At 31.3% G+C, this 17,956-nt stretch overlaps 3 protein-coding genes across 3 annotated transcripts; 1 reads left to right on the top strand and 2 right to left on the bottom strand.

The window, feature by feature from the left end:
- Positions 1–129: 129 nt before the first annotated feature.
- LOC107190371 (parkin coregulated gene protein homolog) lies at positions 130–1,106 on the bottom strand. The gene is made up of 4 exons (XM_015579169.1): positions 1,002–1,106; positions 612–930; positions 394–543; positions 130–329 (listed from the first exon to the last, which is right to left on the bottom strand). Exons 1-4 carry the CDS (start codon positions 1,104–1,106, stop codon positions 169–171), a joined length of 735 nt encoding a protein of 244 aa, XP_015434655.1. The 3' UTR covers positions 130–168.
- Positions 1,107–1,516: 410 nt separating this feature from the next.
- Positions 1,517–8,309, bottom strand: LOC107190309 (DNA-directed RNA polymerase III subunit RPC1). The gene is given in 20 exon segments (XM_015579100.1): positions 1,517–1,601; positions 1,705–1,838; positions 1,911–2,111; positions 2,177–2,329; positions 2,414–2,561; positions 2,652–2,839; positions 2,920–3,259; positions 3,348–3,491; positions 3,630–3,990; positions 4,081–4,310; positions 4,384–4,633; positions 4,705–5,038; positions 5,126–5,362; positions 5,450–5,647; positions 5,720–5,857; positions 5,936–6,268; positions 6,472–6,807; positions 6,887–7,036; positions 7,114–7,249; positions 8,064–8,309. Coding segments are annotated over 20 exon segments (4,140 nt in total). The 5' UTR covers positions 8,108–8,309.
- Positions 8,310–10,557: 2,248 nt separating this feature from the next.
- Positions 10,558–17,905, top strand: LOC107190310 (replication factor C subunit 1). Its single transcript, XM_015579101.1, has 16 exons — positions 10,558–10,772; positions 11,294–11,422; positions 11,515–11,664; positions 11,963–12,065; positions 12,125–12,555; positions 13,261–13,440; positions 13,523–13,912; positions 13,986–14,151; positions 14,280–14,495; positions 14,670–14,896; positions 14,979–15,313; positions 16,897–17,115; positions 17,183–17,356; positions 17,446–17,521; positions 17,602–17,691; positions 17,771–17,905. Exons 1-16 carry the CDS (start codon positions 10,764–10,766, stop codon positions 17,903–17,905), a joined length of 3,030 nt encoding a protein of 1,009 aa, XP_015434587.1. The 5' UTR covers positions 10,558–10,763.
- The last annotated feature ends 51 nt before the right edge of the window (positions 17,906–17,956 follow it).

Raw genomic sequence — 17,956 nt, forward strand, 5'->3', positions numbered from 1 at the left:
TTTACTGAGAATCTAATGTGCGGATAATTCAGTTTGGTGTTTGAAAATATTTGTAATATTTTGTATAATATTTATAAATAACCGTATTTAAGAGATGTTGTTTTTCATAATTAAAAAATTCTGTTAATATCATTACCAAACAAGTAATAGATAATACCAATCAGTGTATTAATTCATCATACAAGATTCATAGGTGGGAACCATATATTTAATATTTATAAAAGCATCTTCGCCTCCATATATCTCAAGCATTTCAAGAGTTTCCTGTATCATATCAGCAGGATTTTCTCCTTTTTGTTGCGCATAATCGATTCCTCCCCCGAGATTTACTGTAACATTCAGTTTAATTATTATTTTAATATAAATATATAATAATAAAGTAAAAAAATTTACCGTTTCTATCTTTCAGTAAATTAAGAACTGGTAAAATTTGTCGGAAGTATGGCACTAAAGCTTCCCCAACACAATCTGCTGAACGTACAAGTTTCTGCAAAGCTCTCATTGTAGTACATATGATTTCCGGCATTTTTGTGTTTAGAGATTCTGCAATGAAGTGTACTTTATGCAGTGCATAGATATTTACAAGGTTGTGTATAAGAAAAAGAAGTTACTTTTAATAGGAATTATTAATTGTGGTACAACCGGTAAAATCTTTGGACCACCCTGTTCTAACATATCAGTTATTCCTTGTTCCACTAGAAATTTAAATGGTTGCTCGGTTTCCGTCAAGCCATCGAAAAATAACGGTAAATAATGATGAAAGTCTAGATCTTCGATGTTAACTTTCCAGCTAATCTTAGGTCCGTAAATATCAGCTTCTAATGAAATCGGAAATACACCTCGTTCGTAAAATTTTCGAAAAGTGGATGGTTTAGGTGGTTGTGGTTTGTATAAGCCGCATCGTGGAGGTTTTGCAACTACTGTGTTTTCCTAAAAATATTATTAATAAGAGTTACGTTTCAATAAACATTAAATTTAATTTTTAAATAATGAAACCATACTTGCAAAGCTTGAATCGTAAAAGCGGGAACAACTCTCGGTTTACTTTTTTTGTAGTGTGGGATATCTTTGCGAATTTCATGCCAAAATTCTGTTTCGTTTACCATTTCGGTGTTCTGTTATTTATATTTTCAGTTCAAAGAAAAATTTATGAAATACCTTATTGCACTGTTTGACACCTTTATCTCTAAGGTAAAGTACATAAAAATTTCACGTTAGAAGCACATCACTTTATAGAATATGTTGAAATGATTCTGAACGCATTGAATTACAGTAACACAATCTGTGACAAATATGGATGAAACATGTTGTTTCTTAGCAACTGCAAACACAGTACTTAATGAACCGCAATGATACACTTATACTAATTTAAACGTATATTTCTTGCTTAAAAACATAAATCCCAAGCAGAGGGAAACCACATATGTATAGAAATTATTTGTTTGATTAGGAATGCATTTTTCTCTTTATATACATTAAATATTTTATTACAAAGTACATAACAATTAATTTACATTTATGTCGCGTTTTTTGTAACCTTTTTGTGGAATTGTGGGTCATCGAATATTAAATTCCTTTTTTGTGGCTCATCCTTGTCAGCTGTATTTTATCAATAAGGAAAATACTACATTAAAATTGTAACTGATATGAACATGGAATAATTGTAATGTATTTTTAAATTTAAAGTAAGCTTGAAAAGGATATTTGTGAAGTAATTTGAAGATTCCTGTTCCTACTGGGACTGGGATACCCATAATAATTGATTCTGACACGCCGCAAATAACATCTTTTTGTCCATAATAAGCTGCATCAAATAGATGGTCGGCTGTTTTTTCGAACTATTCAATAGTGATGTATTAGTAATTTTGTTTGAAATTACCACAGATAGAGTAATGCAAAGGATATCTCACCGAAGCTAAATTTAAAATGGATTCCTTCATCTTTGCTAAGCCTTGCCTCGTAATACCTAACACTTCTCCTCTGCTAGTCATCAAGTCTGCTACAAGCATTGGATGCCTTCGATCGATGCTCATTCCGTGGTTCTCCATCACTAATTTAATTTCTGTCATTATAGTTGCTCTTGCAGCCTCAATTCCTAAAGTTTTGAAGACCTGAAACGGTACATGACATATGTTTTCTTAACGAAAAACATTTTCCTTCTTAATTTTATACTTGCTTCTAATGTATTATTCGAAGTTGTTTTTCGTCCTAAAACGCCAAGAGTTGCCATGACTTCACGCATATTATCTCCTTCGACAAATAGTTTGTACCGCGTTTTACCACTTGAATCATCATTGTGAATGACGGCTCTAGAAACTGATGGTAAACCCTGTAATACATAGTGCAATAAGGCATCATATAAACATTTAGAGACCTGAAAAATTATTGTGTTCAACGTATTTTTTATATTCACCTTCACAACAATGTTTGGAATTGTTTCTTTTAGTTGAGTGAGTGCATAATTCAAACTGTGCTTATTTTTGCTCGGATTCACAGTGATGATGGAATCACCTCTAACGTTTACTAATTTCGGATTTAGTCTTAACTTTGATGTACAAATTCTAAGGAAATTAAAGAATGTTGCTTTGTTGAGAAATAATATCTGTTGAAAACTGAATTTCTGTACAATATAAAAATGTTCATGTACTTACGAATAACGAATTGAATTTACATCTACTTCTAATTTTAACAATTTTATTCTATCAACATCCAATTTTATTAGTAAGAAACAATCGTCTGGTAAGTATATCTCTTCAATATATTCAGTTACTTCTCCCAAAGTGGTCTTTTCGATTCTACCTTTTACTCTCCTGGCAAATTCTGGATCAGAATCGTTTACCTAGTATTGACATGAAAAAGTAATGCAAATTATTTTATTATATTGGGGCACCAACAATGTATTTCAAATATGAAACTTACTAGTGCTGCTGTGATAATAGGGGTACTAATTTTCGGGTTTGCGTTAATAATTTCTTTAATACGCGGTACACCCTGAGTAATGTTCATAGATGCTACACCAGCAAAGTGGAAGGTTTTCAAGGTCATCTGTGTACCCGGTTCACCAATACTCTGTGCAGCGAGTGCGCCAACGGCAGTGCCTGGTTCAATTTTAGCTCTCATGTATTTTTCTTTGCAAGTGTGAATAAATTCTACTAATTGAGAAACTGTAAGTCGTTCAAGTTGTAAAATTACAGGTACGCTCGGTGGAGCATTATGCCGAAGGCGTGCTATTTTACGCGCTACGGTCTCAAGAAATGTCCTATAAAAAATACAATAAATCGTAACAACATATTGTCAGAATTATTTAATTAGAAGTTCAGCAGAAGTTATGTTATTGTTGCACTTACGATAATTCTTGCTTAAATTCCTTGCTGAGACATTCATATTCCTCGGAATTCAATAATTCATTTGTAGCTTTGACTATACTAGTACCATCTAAGGGTTTTTCATTCTTGCATGGTGATTTAGCTAGAATAGAGCAAGGACATCAACTTTACGGTATAGACTCTAAAATAATACAAAAACAAATAGGTATTGAAGATAGTATGTATAAGAAATAAACCATTGTAATTCTAAATAAAAAAAATAAAAATATATTTTATTAATTACTATTGTCATATTAAAGTAACCATTTTTTACCTTCCATGTACGTAGGATCTAAAGCGTCTCCACCATATAAAACTTGTACAATGTCTCCTACTGAATTACGAACTGTCATATCATAATGAAGGCACAAGTCCTCTAAACTTTTAACCAATCTCCGTTGCATGTAGCCGGTTTCTGCAGTTTTAACCGCCGTATCTACAAGACCTTCTCTTCCACCCATTGTATGAAAGAAAAATTCTGTTGGCGTTAAGCCAGAATAAAAGGAGTTTTCGACGAAACCTTTAGCTGCAGGAATTTTCGAGTGTCGTTCAAAATGCGGCAAAGCTCTGTCTTCAAATCCATTAGGAACTCTTTTACCACTAATAGCTTGTTGTCCTACACAAGCTAATCGAAGTAAAAGTAAGTAAGTAATCAAAACGATATTAAAAATAAAATAAAATAAAAACTTCCTGCAAATATTAGTGTTATACATACCAATCATTTGTGAAATATTAATGAAACTGCCCTTACTACCGGACAAGGCCATAATTAATGGGCTATTGCTTGGATGAAGCTCTTTCAAACATGCTTTACCAGCATGGTCACGAATTACTGAAAGTTCCCTTAGTATCATTGCTTCCAAAGTTTCTTCTTCTGTACATCCAGGTTGACATACAAGACGTCCTTCTTCCATTTGATGAATATACTCGGTACATTTAGAGTACCTAAATTTCGGTGTATAATATATTAATAGTATTAACAAAGAATTTTCTTGCATTTTTTGTAAGTTATTTTTACCCAGCATTTAAAAGCTCCTGTTTGGCTTTGAGAAGTCCCTGTCCAGGTGTAACATCACCAATGCCGATAGAAAAGCCTCGATTCATGAGAAAGAAGCTTGCCATTCTTGCTAATCGCCACATAGCCGTTGTTGAAATATCTTCGCCCCAATCACGCAATAGAATGTAAAATATGTTTTGCTTTGAACCCGAACCCAACGTAGACTTATCCATAGATCCCGCTATTAATTCTGAATTTCGGATAATAACATCTGCAATTTATTCATTTAATTATTTTCTTATCGTTCTAACTTGTATGTGTATAATAGAGTCTTATACGCACAAGAATCGTTAATGCATAATTCTTCATTGTTAGTGTAAGCTCTTCCTTTAGTTTTTAAATTAGCTTTGATATTGCAAGAACTATTAGGCTTCAAAATTAAACTAAAAATCTGTTTTCCTGTCCACAACATAGCTGGCTTTAAGATAGCAGGTTCAGGTAAACTTATAGACATGGCGAGATCATGCCCAGCTAGAAGGCAACCAGCTAATTGACTTGCTTGAGCTTTGTTCAAAAATGTATCCTTTCGAGTTAAAAGATATCCACCAGTGATAAAATCTTGTGTTGCTGCTATTAACAATTCACCGTTTCGAGGTGTGACTAAATTTGATTTATTCTATAAGGAAATAGATAAAAACATATGCAGTCATATTTCCCGTATAGATAACTAATGTATTGTAATATAAAATAATTTATACAGTACCCCCATTAAAACCAAAGCTTCAGCTCGTGCTTCTTCAGTTTGAGGTAAATGTAAATTCATTTCATCACCATCAAAGTCGGCATTATAGGGAGTGCACACGCATTCATTAAACCGGAATGTTCGATGTTCTAATACTTTTGCTTTATGTGCCATGATACTTAATTTATGTAAAGATGGTTGTCGATTAAACAGTACTACATCGTCGTCTCTAAGATGCCTCTCGACAATATCACCATACTATTAAATAAAATAAAAATCATTGCTCACGTCCTGTAAATGTCTAAATTTAATCAGTTTAAACAGATTTTTAGAAGATAGCGTTACCTGTAAATCTTGGGCAATTTTATGTCGATTACCATATCTTAAGTATTTTTTAAATTGAGTTTTTCCCTGTTGTATGAAATTTGCACCTGGATGAACATCTGGACCGTTTTTCACTAATTTTCTCATTAATTCTATATTTGATGGATTTACTTTTTCAGGATATGTTAAAATTTTTGCAACATGAATGGGTACACCAACCTAATGACGAATGTATTGTCATTTATTTTTAACGATTATAGATAATGTACATAGCTGCAAATTGTAACTTACTTGCTCTATTCTAAGATTAGGATCAGGTGAAATGACAGTACGACTAGAGAAATCAACACGTTTACCAGACAAGTTACCACGAAAACGACCCTGTTTTCCCTTCAATCTTTGAACCAATCCTCTACCAGATTTTTTTGGCTAAAATATTTTTAAACTTTGTGAATACCTTTAGCAACAAATAAGAAATTATGTAATTTTAATTTATTAAAATCTTACTTGCATATTAAGAGGTATACCAGACATTTCACTGTTTATATAAAGAGCACAGTGTAACTGAAGAAATTCCCAGTCCTCATTATACATTTGTACTTTGGCTCCACTTTGTCTATGTTTTTGAATAACATCATTGATAAAAACTATTTCTGATAGTTTCATTGTGAGATGATCTTCAGTTGTACCTGCTTTCAAATCTGACACGACACTAGGTCTGATGCAGATTGGCGGCACAGGAATTCTCGTTAATATTAAATCTTTTGGCAATGCACATTCGGGATTCATCATTAATAAGGGAATGTCGCTTTCCGGTATTTTTTCTAAAATGCTTTGTACCTTAAATGAAGACATTGTTATATGCACTAAAATTTCTAAATCTCGTCAATGTTGCACTTTTAAATTTCGCAAAATTGAAACTGAATCAAAACAGCTACAGAAAAACATTCGTGTTTGATGATAAATCAAGATGCAGAATGAAATGAAGCAACAACTAGAGAAACATTAATGTATTTAAAATGAGAAAACATAATGCTTTTTACCTCTAATGGGTTTAATACATTAACTAATCCACTTTGAAGTACACCTTCCAAAGCTTTATTATCCTCAAGCACATTATTGTATTCTGCTAATTTTTCTTGAACAATAGCATCAACTTTTTTCTTTGCCTTATACTTTTCATGAACTATTTTAAGTAAGCCAGCTTTCTTAACTGTCCCATTAAGATCTCCACAATTTTGACAAACGCTGGTCTTCTTGGCTTTATCCAAAATTTGTTTGCGCAAGGCTTTACGGGATAAATATCCTAAATTGGGATTTAATGCTCTGGCTAAGAAACGTTTTTTATCAGTTTGAGATAGCATGATGTGAGAACAATTCTATGAATTAATATGTTATAATTAATGTCACGATTAATATTACGCAGTGCAAACAGAAACAAAATGAGTGGCATATTACTTTACAAATGGTTTGCATAATTCCAATAACAGCTCTAAAATAACCGACATGGAACACTGGTAATTCCAAGTCAATGTATCCGAAGTGTCCAATACATTCATTTAAAGTTTTGCCACATGATATACAATTTGTTGTATTGTTACAGGTTCCCTAAAAATTTGGGCCATTAAAATATATTTTAATAAAATGGATGACAAGAAAGAAAACAATTTTATCATTATAAATACCATTCTTCTATCAAGTACGCCATATGGAACTGGAGTATGTTCGACATCTTGATTATATAAATTCTTTGCCACAACATGCATATGGGCCTGCCTTTCCATGTTGTGGCGACTATCCACTCCAAAGGATACATGGGATCTATTAGAAAGGTAGCAATTAGTTAAACTAATATACAAAATATACAAACAAATAAATATTACTTCAATAAATTATATTTCAATTTCCTAATACTGTACACTGTTTAAATTTGTTGAGTAAATATATAAGCAGACCATTTTAACGTAGCTATTTCTATCGCTTTCATAAAAAATATGGAGCTAAAACAATGCAAATAAGTTTAATAGAGCATTTGAACAAAGTTCTGACAAAAAGAAGTTATTAACATTACAAAAATGTTGTTCTACTATAGTCTAATGAACTACTATAGTCTATTGAATGTTCTGAAATCTATATTGTAATATGCTATCAAATTATTTAGGGATACATATGATTGTAGCAATAAACATACACCAGGATAATATAAGAAAATTACAAATGCTAAAGACTGATATAAGACTCATTAGATGAAATATGTATGGGACAATACATATAATAATTATAAATTGTTACACCTATAATAATTATAATAATATATAATTGCAGCGAAAGATAATACAAACAGAATAAAAAACAACAATACAAAGAAGCAATTATTAAAAGGTGGATTTCGAGGATATGTATCAGTTACAAAAACCATTTTGAAAATCAAAAACCAACATATCTTTGTTTTTCTATAATATCAGTAATATCAATTGATGAAAAATGCATTTAATTTGTTTACATTATAATGATTGATGATAGTGTATATCACGAAACAGATAATTTATTTTGTTGAAAGTGCAATTTGTATAAAAAAGTACATGATAGAAAAGTAAAATAATGTTTTTAAAGTACATTAAATTGATATACATACATCTTACGGGCTACGTCTGTTTCTCTGAACTGTTCCTTCACCATTGTTAAGGTTATAATTTATTCCTCGATATATAGTATGTTATTCAGTACTGTTTTGTCCATAAATAAAACAGGGTACAAAATAAGCAACGTTTAAGCAATTACGATGCACACGCCGGTTATCATGTAAACATTTTTTAAACAATCAAAAGAATTCGGAGAATTCTTCTTCAAACACGTGTTGTTCTCTGCCTGTAGTGCCATCTCGAATTTGACAGTTTGTTACGATTCGTATTTGTAGTAGTACCACCGACTAGGTATAGGATAGACCTATCATCTTATGGAATTTCGTGTCTCATGTTCTGAAATACCGATAGTGTAAAAAGTCAGGGATTTTCTGCTGCCCTCTACGTTATAAGAACGGTGAATTTGTGAACTATGTGAAATCTAAGAAGGGACCATGGTCGTGAACGGATTCTCTTCCGTCCGTTCGCTGTAACTAGACGTATTAGAAAGGAGTCTTGAGTTCTAATCCCGACGGACCTATATTAGTTTTTCTTCGCGTACAAAAAAGTTATTGCGTTTAATATTGTTTTTATGGATATGTATATGTATTATTATGTACATTTGAGTAAATTATTTTATTATTCCATTGTTATTACAACAGTTTAACAGTGACAACGAACGCATGCATATTTTCAAATATCGGACTAATAGTATATTTTTATTCTATATTATTACATATAAGTGAGTAATACGTATCAAAAACGTAATCGAAACACAGATTTTTATTACACCACAAACATCGCATAAAAGATATTTCGTTATATTGACATTTGTAATAATTATGGATGTTGCAAGGAAATCCCTGTTGCTTGTAAACAGACATTCGTATGCTCCTTTCATCGGCAGAAAACATGCGACAAAAGGTTCAACATGAATGTAGATCAATTACTGCAGAGCAACATAAAAATGTACAGCAAGAATTTATTTACCGCCTCCAAAAATGTATCCAGGTTCATGGTGCACATTTTGAACACCTTCTAAAATAAAGATTTAACTAAAGACTGTTCCAATGAAATTGAAATTCCTTCATTTACCGTCCCCGAACGCGTACTGAGCTTACTGACAAACATTTCATGATTTTTTCGCCAAAGGTCACGTGAAGGTCAACATATTGCACCTCGTTGGATTTGTTTTTTTATATGCTATAAGAGTGTTGTAGTGAAAATATGTAGTCCCATTAAAAAAAAATTTGATGACCTTGAAATCTTGAAAAAAATGACTGAGAAAAAAATTCGGCCCATCACCGTATTGGCGCCTTCGAACAGAATATTTTTCTCCCCTGATATTTTTTTTATCATACAAAATAAGCGATATATGTATTTAAGGTGGTCAAGTTACGTGAAATACCCTGTATATGTATACGTTTTGTATATTTTGGCCGAAATTCCCTGCATTCAAAGGGTTTCCGAATTAAGTGGAACTTTCAAATATGAACAAACACAAACTAATTTATTTAATTAACAATATTATTATAAAATTGAATAAATTCTGTCGGGATAAGACCTTTAAATACCATTGCTGTTAATTCTTGTTTTTTTCTTGAAGATAGTCCAATTTTAGTATCGTAAGCATTTTGTAAAATTACTTTAAAATTCATAATCCATACATAGTTAAGGAAAAGTTGCAGGCAGATATATTCGATTTTAAAGACTTATCTAAAAAATTTAACTGGTCTTCTGTTAAAATCGCTTCAATTCGTGAGATTCGGGTATGCCCAGATGGAAATTCACTTAATGTGAAATATGATTTCAATGAAAATAGTAGAGAAATTAATATTTTGAAACGGTACGTGTCAAGAGAGGACATTATGAACTATCAGTTACAAAATGCCTATAATACAAAAATTGAATTGTCTTTAAAGAAAAAGCAAGATTTATTAGCTATGATAAGTAAAGATCTTATCCCAACAGACTTTATTCACTTTTATAATAATATTGTTACTTAAATAAATTAGATTGTTTGTTTATATTTGGTTGTTTTATTTCTTTCATTAACCCTTTGAATCCGGAGAATTTTGAACAAAATATACGGAACATGCATCTACGTCGCCCAGATTCAAAGGATGAAAAAAGTTTATTTCATTAAAAAGAAACGTTTACCTTTTTATTTTTGCAGTAGAATGCTAGCTAACCTATTTAATGTGATGGTTTTCGTCGCTATAAGTGAAACATGCTACTTTTCGAGACCACAATCGAAACGTGTTGCTTTTTGTGGTCAGAAAGTCCGAAGTGCTAGTCTTCGTAAGACAAACGAAACGTGCTACTTTTCGTAACGCACGTCGCCGTAGTCCCGTAGTACTTAAGTAAATACATATATACGGACTCATACAAATAAGTTGGCGGTTAAAATTAAAAGTATCCGGCGTATGGTAATATCGATGCAAGACGTCTTTTTTCATTGTAAAAAAAATTTTACTCAAAGATTTTTAATTGTATTGATAAATCAGTTAATGTCAAGTTTAAAATTGCCTTATTTTGTCATTACATACTAGTACGCAGTATGCATCACATGCATCGCAGAAGAGCGCCGCGTTGACTTAATCGTAGTGGATAAATTAAAGCATTTATACTTCAAGTGGTGATAGTTTCTTCATAAGATATCGTTGAATCTGTTCACATATAGAATACCTGTCAAGTTTTTGTACACTTGAAACATGCCGAGGGTAAGTTTTATACCGTTCAAACGAAAGTCCGCAGCAAATTTAGCCTAATTCTATTGCTTGTAGCAGAAACCTAAAATCGGTATTATATTGATCATGTCGTATTGAAACTGAAGTAATACTGGACAGAGAAGGGCACGTGCGATTGATTTTGTAATTAAAATACATTCAAAATGTTAAATACCCGTATTTAATGTACAGATTAATTAACAAATGGGTGGTTTTTAGTTTCATCATCAATTTCTTTACTAAATTACTTATATAGTATATTCGGATATCTACATCATTTGAACTTGTTCCTTAAACTTTCTTTGTAGAAGTGTAATTGAAAATATCGCAAATACTAAAATAAAGTAAGATTACCAGAAGAAAAATATTGACAAATATATATCAATATACCAATACTTTCATGTACAGATACAACGTTATACTACTGTTTTACCCTTATTATATAGTATCCTGTATTATACTAATTGTATTGTAATTTGAATTTGAAAATTTAACAAGTTTCTTTATCTTTACAGGATATAAGGTCCTATTTCCAGAGTACTAAGTCTAATTCAACTGTTATTCCAACAAAATCCACAAAAAGACGAGTAATTTCATCTGATGAGGATGATATAAAAATACTATCACCTATTAAACGATCTAAGGTGTTAACATATTTTATTATGAGTGTGAATCATAATTGTCTATTGTGACCAATAGAATAACAATAATAATATATGCTGTGGATGTATTTTAGAAAACAAAGACGTTGACAAAGAATTCTATTTCATCCGATTCAGATAATGATACAAAGCAGAACAAAATTATTTCCCCTAGTTCTGTTTTTGGTAAGAAACCAATCAGTAGACAGGAGGCTCCAAAAGTATTAAAAAAATCGCAAAAGAAGGTAATTATTAATAAAAAGTGTTTTAGCTATGAGAAAAACCTTTTTATTATGAGAACAATATGTTTGAAGTTTCATGTATATATACTTTGTGTATGTATGTAGGTGTCATTTTAAAAAAATGTTTAACTTCATTATTTGATCAAATTTCAACATATTTTATTTAGCACCAATTTCTGAAGTGTTAAACTTTAATAACGTTTAATAAAACTAACTAGTTCTTTTAGATGTTTTAAATAAGAATACTTTCTTAATTTGTCAATATTATAAATTTTGTACTAACACTTATTTAATTTTACAGACAGCAGAAGGTCATGATGACAATGATTTTGAAGCAACATTAGTCCAATTAGACACATCTGATATTGAGCAGAAATACTTAACAGACAATAATTCTGTGAAAGGTATTGATATATACACTTTTTAAAAAAGTATGGAGTTCTACCTTTTCTATTCTTTATAGATTCTAGTAGTAAAACATTTAAAGGAAATGATTCACCCAAAAATAAGCTTGAAAATGAAGGGAATAAGAGAACACCACATAAAAATAAAGACAATACGGAAAAGGATAAGACATCTGAAAAATCAAATTCAGGACAAAATAACAAGAAACAGAAACAAAAGCATGAAGACTCTGATGGTAGTATAAACAAATATACGGAGCATGACAATTCTGAACACAGTAGTAAATCAAAGCCTACAAAAAAGACCGAAGCTAAATCAGGTATATCGAAAATAGAAATATTGGTACCTAAGAAGAAGTCTCCTAAAAAGACAGAAGGTTTAGATATATATGAAGAAAGAGTTGAGAAAAAAAAACAAAGTGCTGCAATATATCAACAGTATCTTCAGAGGGGAGGAGCAAGGCATCCAGGTTCAAAAGAAATTCCAGAGGTATCTATGCAAGAATTCTATGTGTTGATTAAAACTGGATTACATGATTTGCCTAATGAATACCTGCATATCAGAGTAGTAACAGTTTTATTTTTCTTTTTTTTTTCAAATGTAAGGTGGATAGCCTAAATTTTCAAATAGAATATTGTAACATTTTTAAATATTTTAATAGTCTAAAAAAATAAATATGTATCTGAAAGAATTTTTCCTCCAACATATAGTTTGAGACATGTGAAGGATATGTGAGTTCAATGGCAATGTTATTGTTTTATCGAAAAATATTTGACATATTTCGCAAATTGTACGTTCTAGGAAAACATGCTTAACCGTTTATATGCGGACGAGCGTGATCGCGCTCCTTGCTTAATCAACTTAAAACGGCGATACCACCGTATCAAAGGACATCCGCAGTCACTGCTGCAAGTTTGACACTGTTCAATCAAATGACGTCCGCAATCAAACGGTTAAAGTAATCCGTATTCATTTTCCTATGAATTATTTGAAAAAGGATTACAAAGATTTATTTTGAAATTATCTATAAAAAATTATCAAATCTTTAAGTTAGTTTCCGATATTTTCGTCAATAGATTTTGAAAGAACATATAATATATTAAATTACTCCATCTAAGACAATCGCGTTGTATAAATATATTCCTTCCTTTATTCATAAAGTTGATCTGAAAATATAATAACTTAATATTTTAGGGTGCTGAATATTGCCTTGCTGGATTAAGCTTTTTAATCACTGGTGTTTTGGATTCTCTGGAAAGAGAAGAAGCTGAAGAGCTCATTAAAAAATATGGGGGACGAATTTTACATCAAGTTTCAAAGAAAACTGATTATGTTATAGTTGGAGATCAAGCTGGTCCTTCAAAATTGTCAAAGGTAATATTACCTACTGGTATTGACCCTAAATTTATTACAAATTTCTACTAACACGTGTGTCAATTTTGGGCGTCATTTTTAGGCAAATATTTTGAATGTAAAACAAATTACAGAAGATGATTTATTAGAGTTAATCCGTACAAGAAAAGCAGGTCACGCTGAGAGTGTAAAACAATCTCGTGCAAAGTCAAAAGATAGAATGAAACAATCATCCGTGGAATCAGATGATGCATTTCTTTCACCACCGAAAAGAGTAAAAAGTACAGTAAATGAAGAAACAGAGAAATCAGAAAAAGTACGTTCACCGAGCAAGAAGGAACATATCGATGAAGATGCAAAAGAAACGTCGAAACGATCTCCACGCAAAAAAGAATATAGTGACGAAAGTCGTGAAAAACAAACAAAGCAATCGCTTAATAAAGAACTTAAAGATATAAAAGATGTAGAAATAAAAGCAGATTCGTTACAAGATGTAAGATTCAATTAAATACAAATTAATTAATTTTAACTTTATAAGCTCTCATATTGTTTATACACTTTTATAGATAAATGGAAATATATCAGTAGAAGCATTGGTTGAAAAATACAGACCTAAAAGTATGAAGCAGATTCTGGGGCAACAAGGAGACAAAAGCAATGCCAAGAAACTATATAAGTGGTTACAGAATTGGCATAAAAATCAAAATGGACAAGTTAAACATTCTAAACCCAGTGAGTTTTAATCCTTGAAAAATAGTAATATTAAGAAACTTTTTAGTTATATTCTTCACATAATATTAGAACTGTAATTTCAACTAATTTGACTTACATTAATAAAATATTTTTTCCATTTATATTAGGTCCATGGGCGAAAAATGATGACGGTGCCTTCTTCAAAGCTGCTTTATTATCCGGTCCGCCTGGAATTGGAAAGACTACAACTGTTCAAGTCGTTTGTAAAGAGTTAGGTTTTGATCTCGTAGAATTCAATGCATCCGACACTAGAAACAAAAAACTTCTACAAGAGAGGGTATCGGAAATTTTATCCAACACTACGTTAAAAGATTATTTTATAGGTATGTACACTTATAAATATATGCAAATATTAAAAGATCAATAATATCTTATTTAGCTACTTAAGCAGTATATGTACCTTCAAAAGACATGTTCTCGCTACAGTCTTGTATTTTTTTTGTACGGTTTCTCACAAAAATTGTAATGCTTAAGTAGTTAAACATTATATATTACAGATACTAAAAATAAGACAACATCAAAGCACGTTCTTTTAATGGATGAAGTTGATGGCATGTCTGGTAATGAAGATCGCGGCGGTTTGCAGGAATTAATTAGCTTGATAAAATCAACCGAAATACCAATTATTTGTATTTGTAATGATCGGAACAATCCCAAAATGAGAACGCTTGCTAATTATATTTTTGATCTTCGATTTTCAAAGCCTAAATTGGAACAGATTAGGGTGAAACAAAACTTTATTCAGCATAAATACTTAACTTATTTCTTGAAAATGTATTGTTTACAAAATATAATTTGTTATATAGGGAGCAATGAAGTCCATATGTTTCAAAGAAAATATTAATATATCAACAGAAGATCTTGATCGTTTAATCGAGTCGACTAATCAAGATATTCGACAAGTAATAAATCATTTAGCTCTATTTGTTGGCAGTACTGGTAATCAAAAAAAATCTGAGAAAAAACATATAAACAAAGATTTGAAATTGGGACCTTGGGATGTTGTGAAACAAGTATTTTCTGCCGAGGAACACAAGCTTATGAGTATTCATGATAAAAGCGATTTGTTTTTCCATGATTATAATATAGCACCACTATTTGTACAAGAAAATTATTTATTGATCGCACCTCAAGGATCGAGGTACGTATACAATAGTACGAACAAATGCCTGTCAGGTTCTCCACGCGGAAATGCCGAGTTTTTTGTTTAGGTTCCCCACTGCCGAGACTGTTTAGATTTCAGCCCTTATTCCCATCACCGCTATTTCCACCATAAACATACCTAGTGCTTAATATAGCATTTGTCAGGCACATCAAAGTACAGCAAGGGGTTAATTATACGGACTGTTTCACCTGGTCTTTCACCTAATCTTATCACGTGAAACATTTCTATTATATTCCAAATTTCATAAAAATGTTTCCTACAGACGTTGCATCGTTTTATGGGGGCCCGGCGTATAGTAATAATAGTTTTATTTTGTTGGGATGGGATAATGAGATATGAAGGTCAACTTTATTTTTTAAATAGAATGCTATGTCTTTTTTGTTGTTAGTATCCGATAGCCACTTCGAATTCAACGACCCACAACAATAAGTCCTTGAAGGTCACTAATGATCGTACAAACAATGTTACTAAACAAATGAAGCAATTTAAACAGTCGAAGAATAAACAGTTTTTTTGTGTGTGAAGAACAGAACTATCCGTTTGAAAACTTAATCAATGTCCTTTGATAGAAAGATCGCTGTTTTTTTTAAAATTCACTATTAAATTAGTCCGCGAACTCGTATACGTTACTCATTTTTTCATTATTCAGGAATGGGATAGGAGAATTTCTTATATGGGGTCTATGTATAGGATATTTCCTAAAATGTGGGAGGTATTTGAGGGGTGGATTCAGGACACTAAAATAACAAACAAGATTCATATAGACACATGTTCGACATGACTTTGTTTTCGAGTTATAACTATTTAGTTTCGTGTTGCAATAACTGTGTGATTACCTGCAAAGGAAATTCTCGAAATGGCAACCTTCAGCTTCAATACAGGCGTTCACTGAACACAGTCTCTTTACTAACTGCTTCATTCACAATACAAGTATCATCATATGTTTATATGATTTTTTATCAGATATTTTATCAGATATTTTATATCAGACATATGTTTATATGATTTTTTTCTTGTTATTTTTCTTTTTTGAACCCACCATTACAATATTTCATACATAGTAGGAGACACCGTCTATACAATCGAAATTATACATTTAAATTGTTGATTGTTACATGAAAATTACTTTTCTATAGGTGCATTTTAGAAAATAAAATGTCGCATATAAATTAAACATAAAATGAGATCGGACATATGTGAATATAAACTTTTGTCATTATTTTGATGTCTAGGATCCACCCTTTAAAAATGTTCCATAACATTTGTACATTTACAGCTTGTACATCTTAGTTTGATTAAAAATGGGAAATATTGTTAAAAGAAACATTGCACAATTTTATAAAATGTATTTTCTTATGAATTTTCTATAAAAGTATCTTTCAACACCAGTAAAAAATAATTCGCTGCTTTTTTGCAGGAAGTTCTCTTTTAATTTATTCATTTAGAAATCTTGCCTATTTACAGTGAAGAAATTGATATGTGTAATTTACACTCCATATTAATTTAGTATCTAATATTTACTTTAATATTGATATATTCACTATTCTGTTTTTCTATAGAAATAAATTATTGGAAAAAGTAGCTGAAAGTGCTGAAAGTTTAGCATTGGGTGATATAGTTGAGAAATCAATAAGAAGTAGTGGTGCTTGGTCTCTTTTGCCTATGCAAGCTTGTTATTCTTCCGTTATACCTGGGACAGTAATGTCTGGTCATATTGCTGGTCAAATAAATTTTCCAGCTTGGCTTGGGCGTAATTCAAAAGCTGGAAAATTTGACAGGTAATATTATGCTTTTTGTATACTATGCTTCTTACATTATTTACATAGCACATTAATTATGTTGTAGATTAATTCAAGAGATAACTGTGCATACACGTTTAACTACTGGTGCAAGTAAGGAAGCTATAAATTTAGATTATATTAAACCTCTGAGAGATGCAATTGTCAGACCTTTAGCAGTTAATGGTATCGAAGGAGTAGATGCAGCAGTAGATGTCATGAATCAATATCACTTTCTCAGGTTAATTTTTCTTATCAATATTTTCAATACAAATAAAAAAGATGATAACTTTAAATATTATAAAATATGTGTACTTATGTTGTTAATAGGGAAGACTTAGATTCTTTGGTAGAGGTTTCTTTGTGGCCTGGTGATCGTGATCCTATGCAAGTTATTGATAGTAAGGTTAGTTTAAACTTCAGCTTTATTTCATCAATATTAAAGTAAAAAAACAGGAAAGAACAAAATAAGTATTTCTATTACAGGTAAAAGCAGCCTTTACGAGAACATATAATAAAACTTCTGCAGCTGTGCCATATATAGTAAGTGGTACATCAAAGAAGAAAATGATCAAGGTAATTGTACAAGTACTACTCAACATTACTAATATTTAATATTGATTAAGCGTTTGCATCACTTAAAATATACTTCTAGGCGAAGAAGGCTACTTCCTCGACTAAGAAAACTGAACCAAAAGGTAAAAGTATAAATAAAAATGCAGCAAAGGGTAAAAATAGCGATAAGTCTTCTACCAGTAAACGTGGAAGAGGACGTGGAATGGCAAAATAACACAGATATTATGAAGTTGGAATGTGAGTTTTACTCAGTAACAGGTTCAAT

This window comes from Dufourea novaeangliae, unplaced genomic scaffold (genome assembly GCF_001272555.1).
Source record: "Dufourea novaeangliae isolate 0120121106 unplaced genomic scaffold, ASM127255v1 scaffold177, whole genome shotgun sequence".
Taxonomy (NCBI): domain Eukaryota; kingdom Metazoa; phylum Arthropoda; class Insecta; order Hymenoptera; family Halictidae; genus Dufourea; species Dufourea novaeangliae.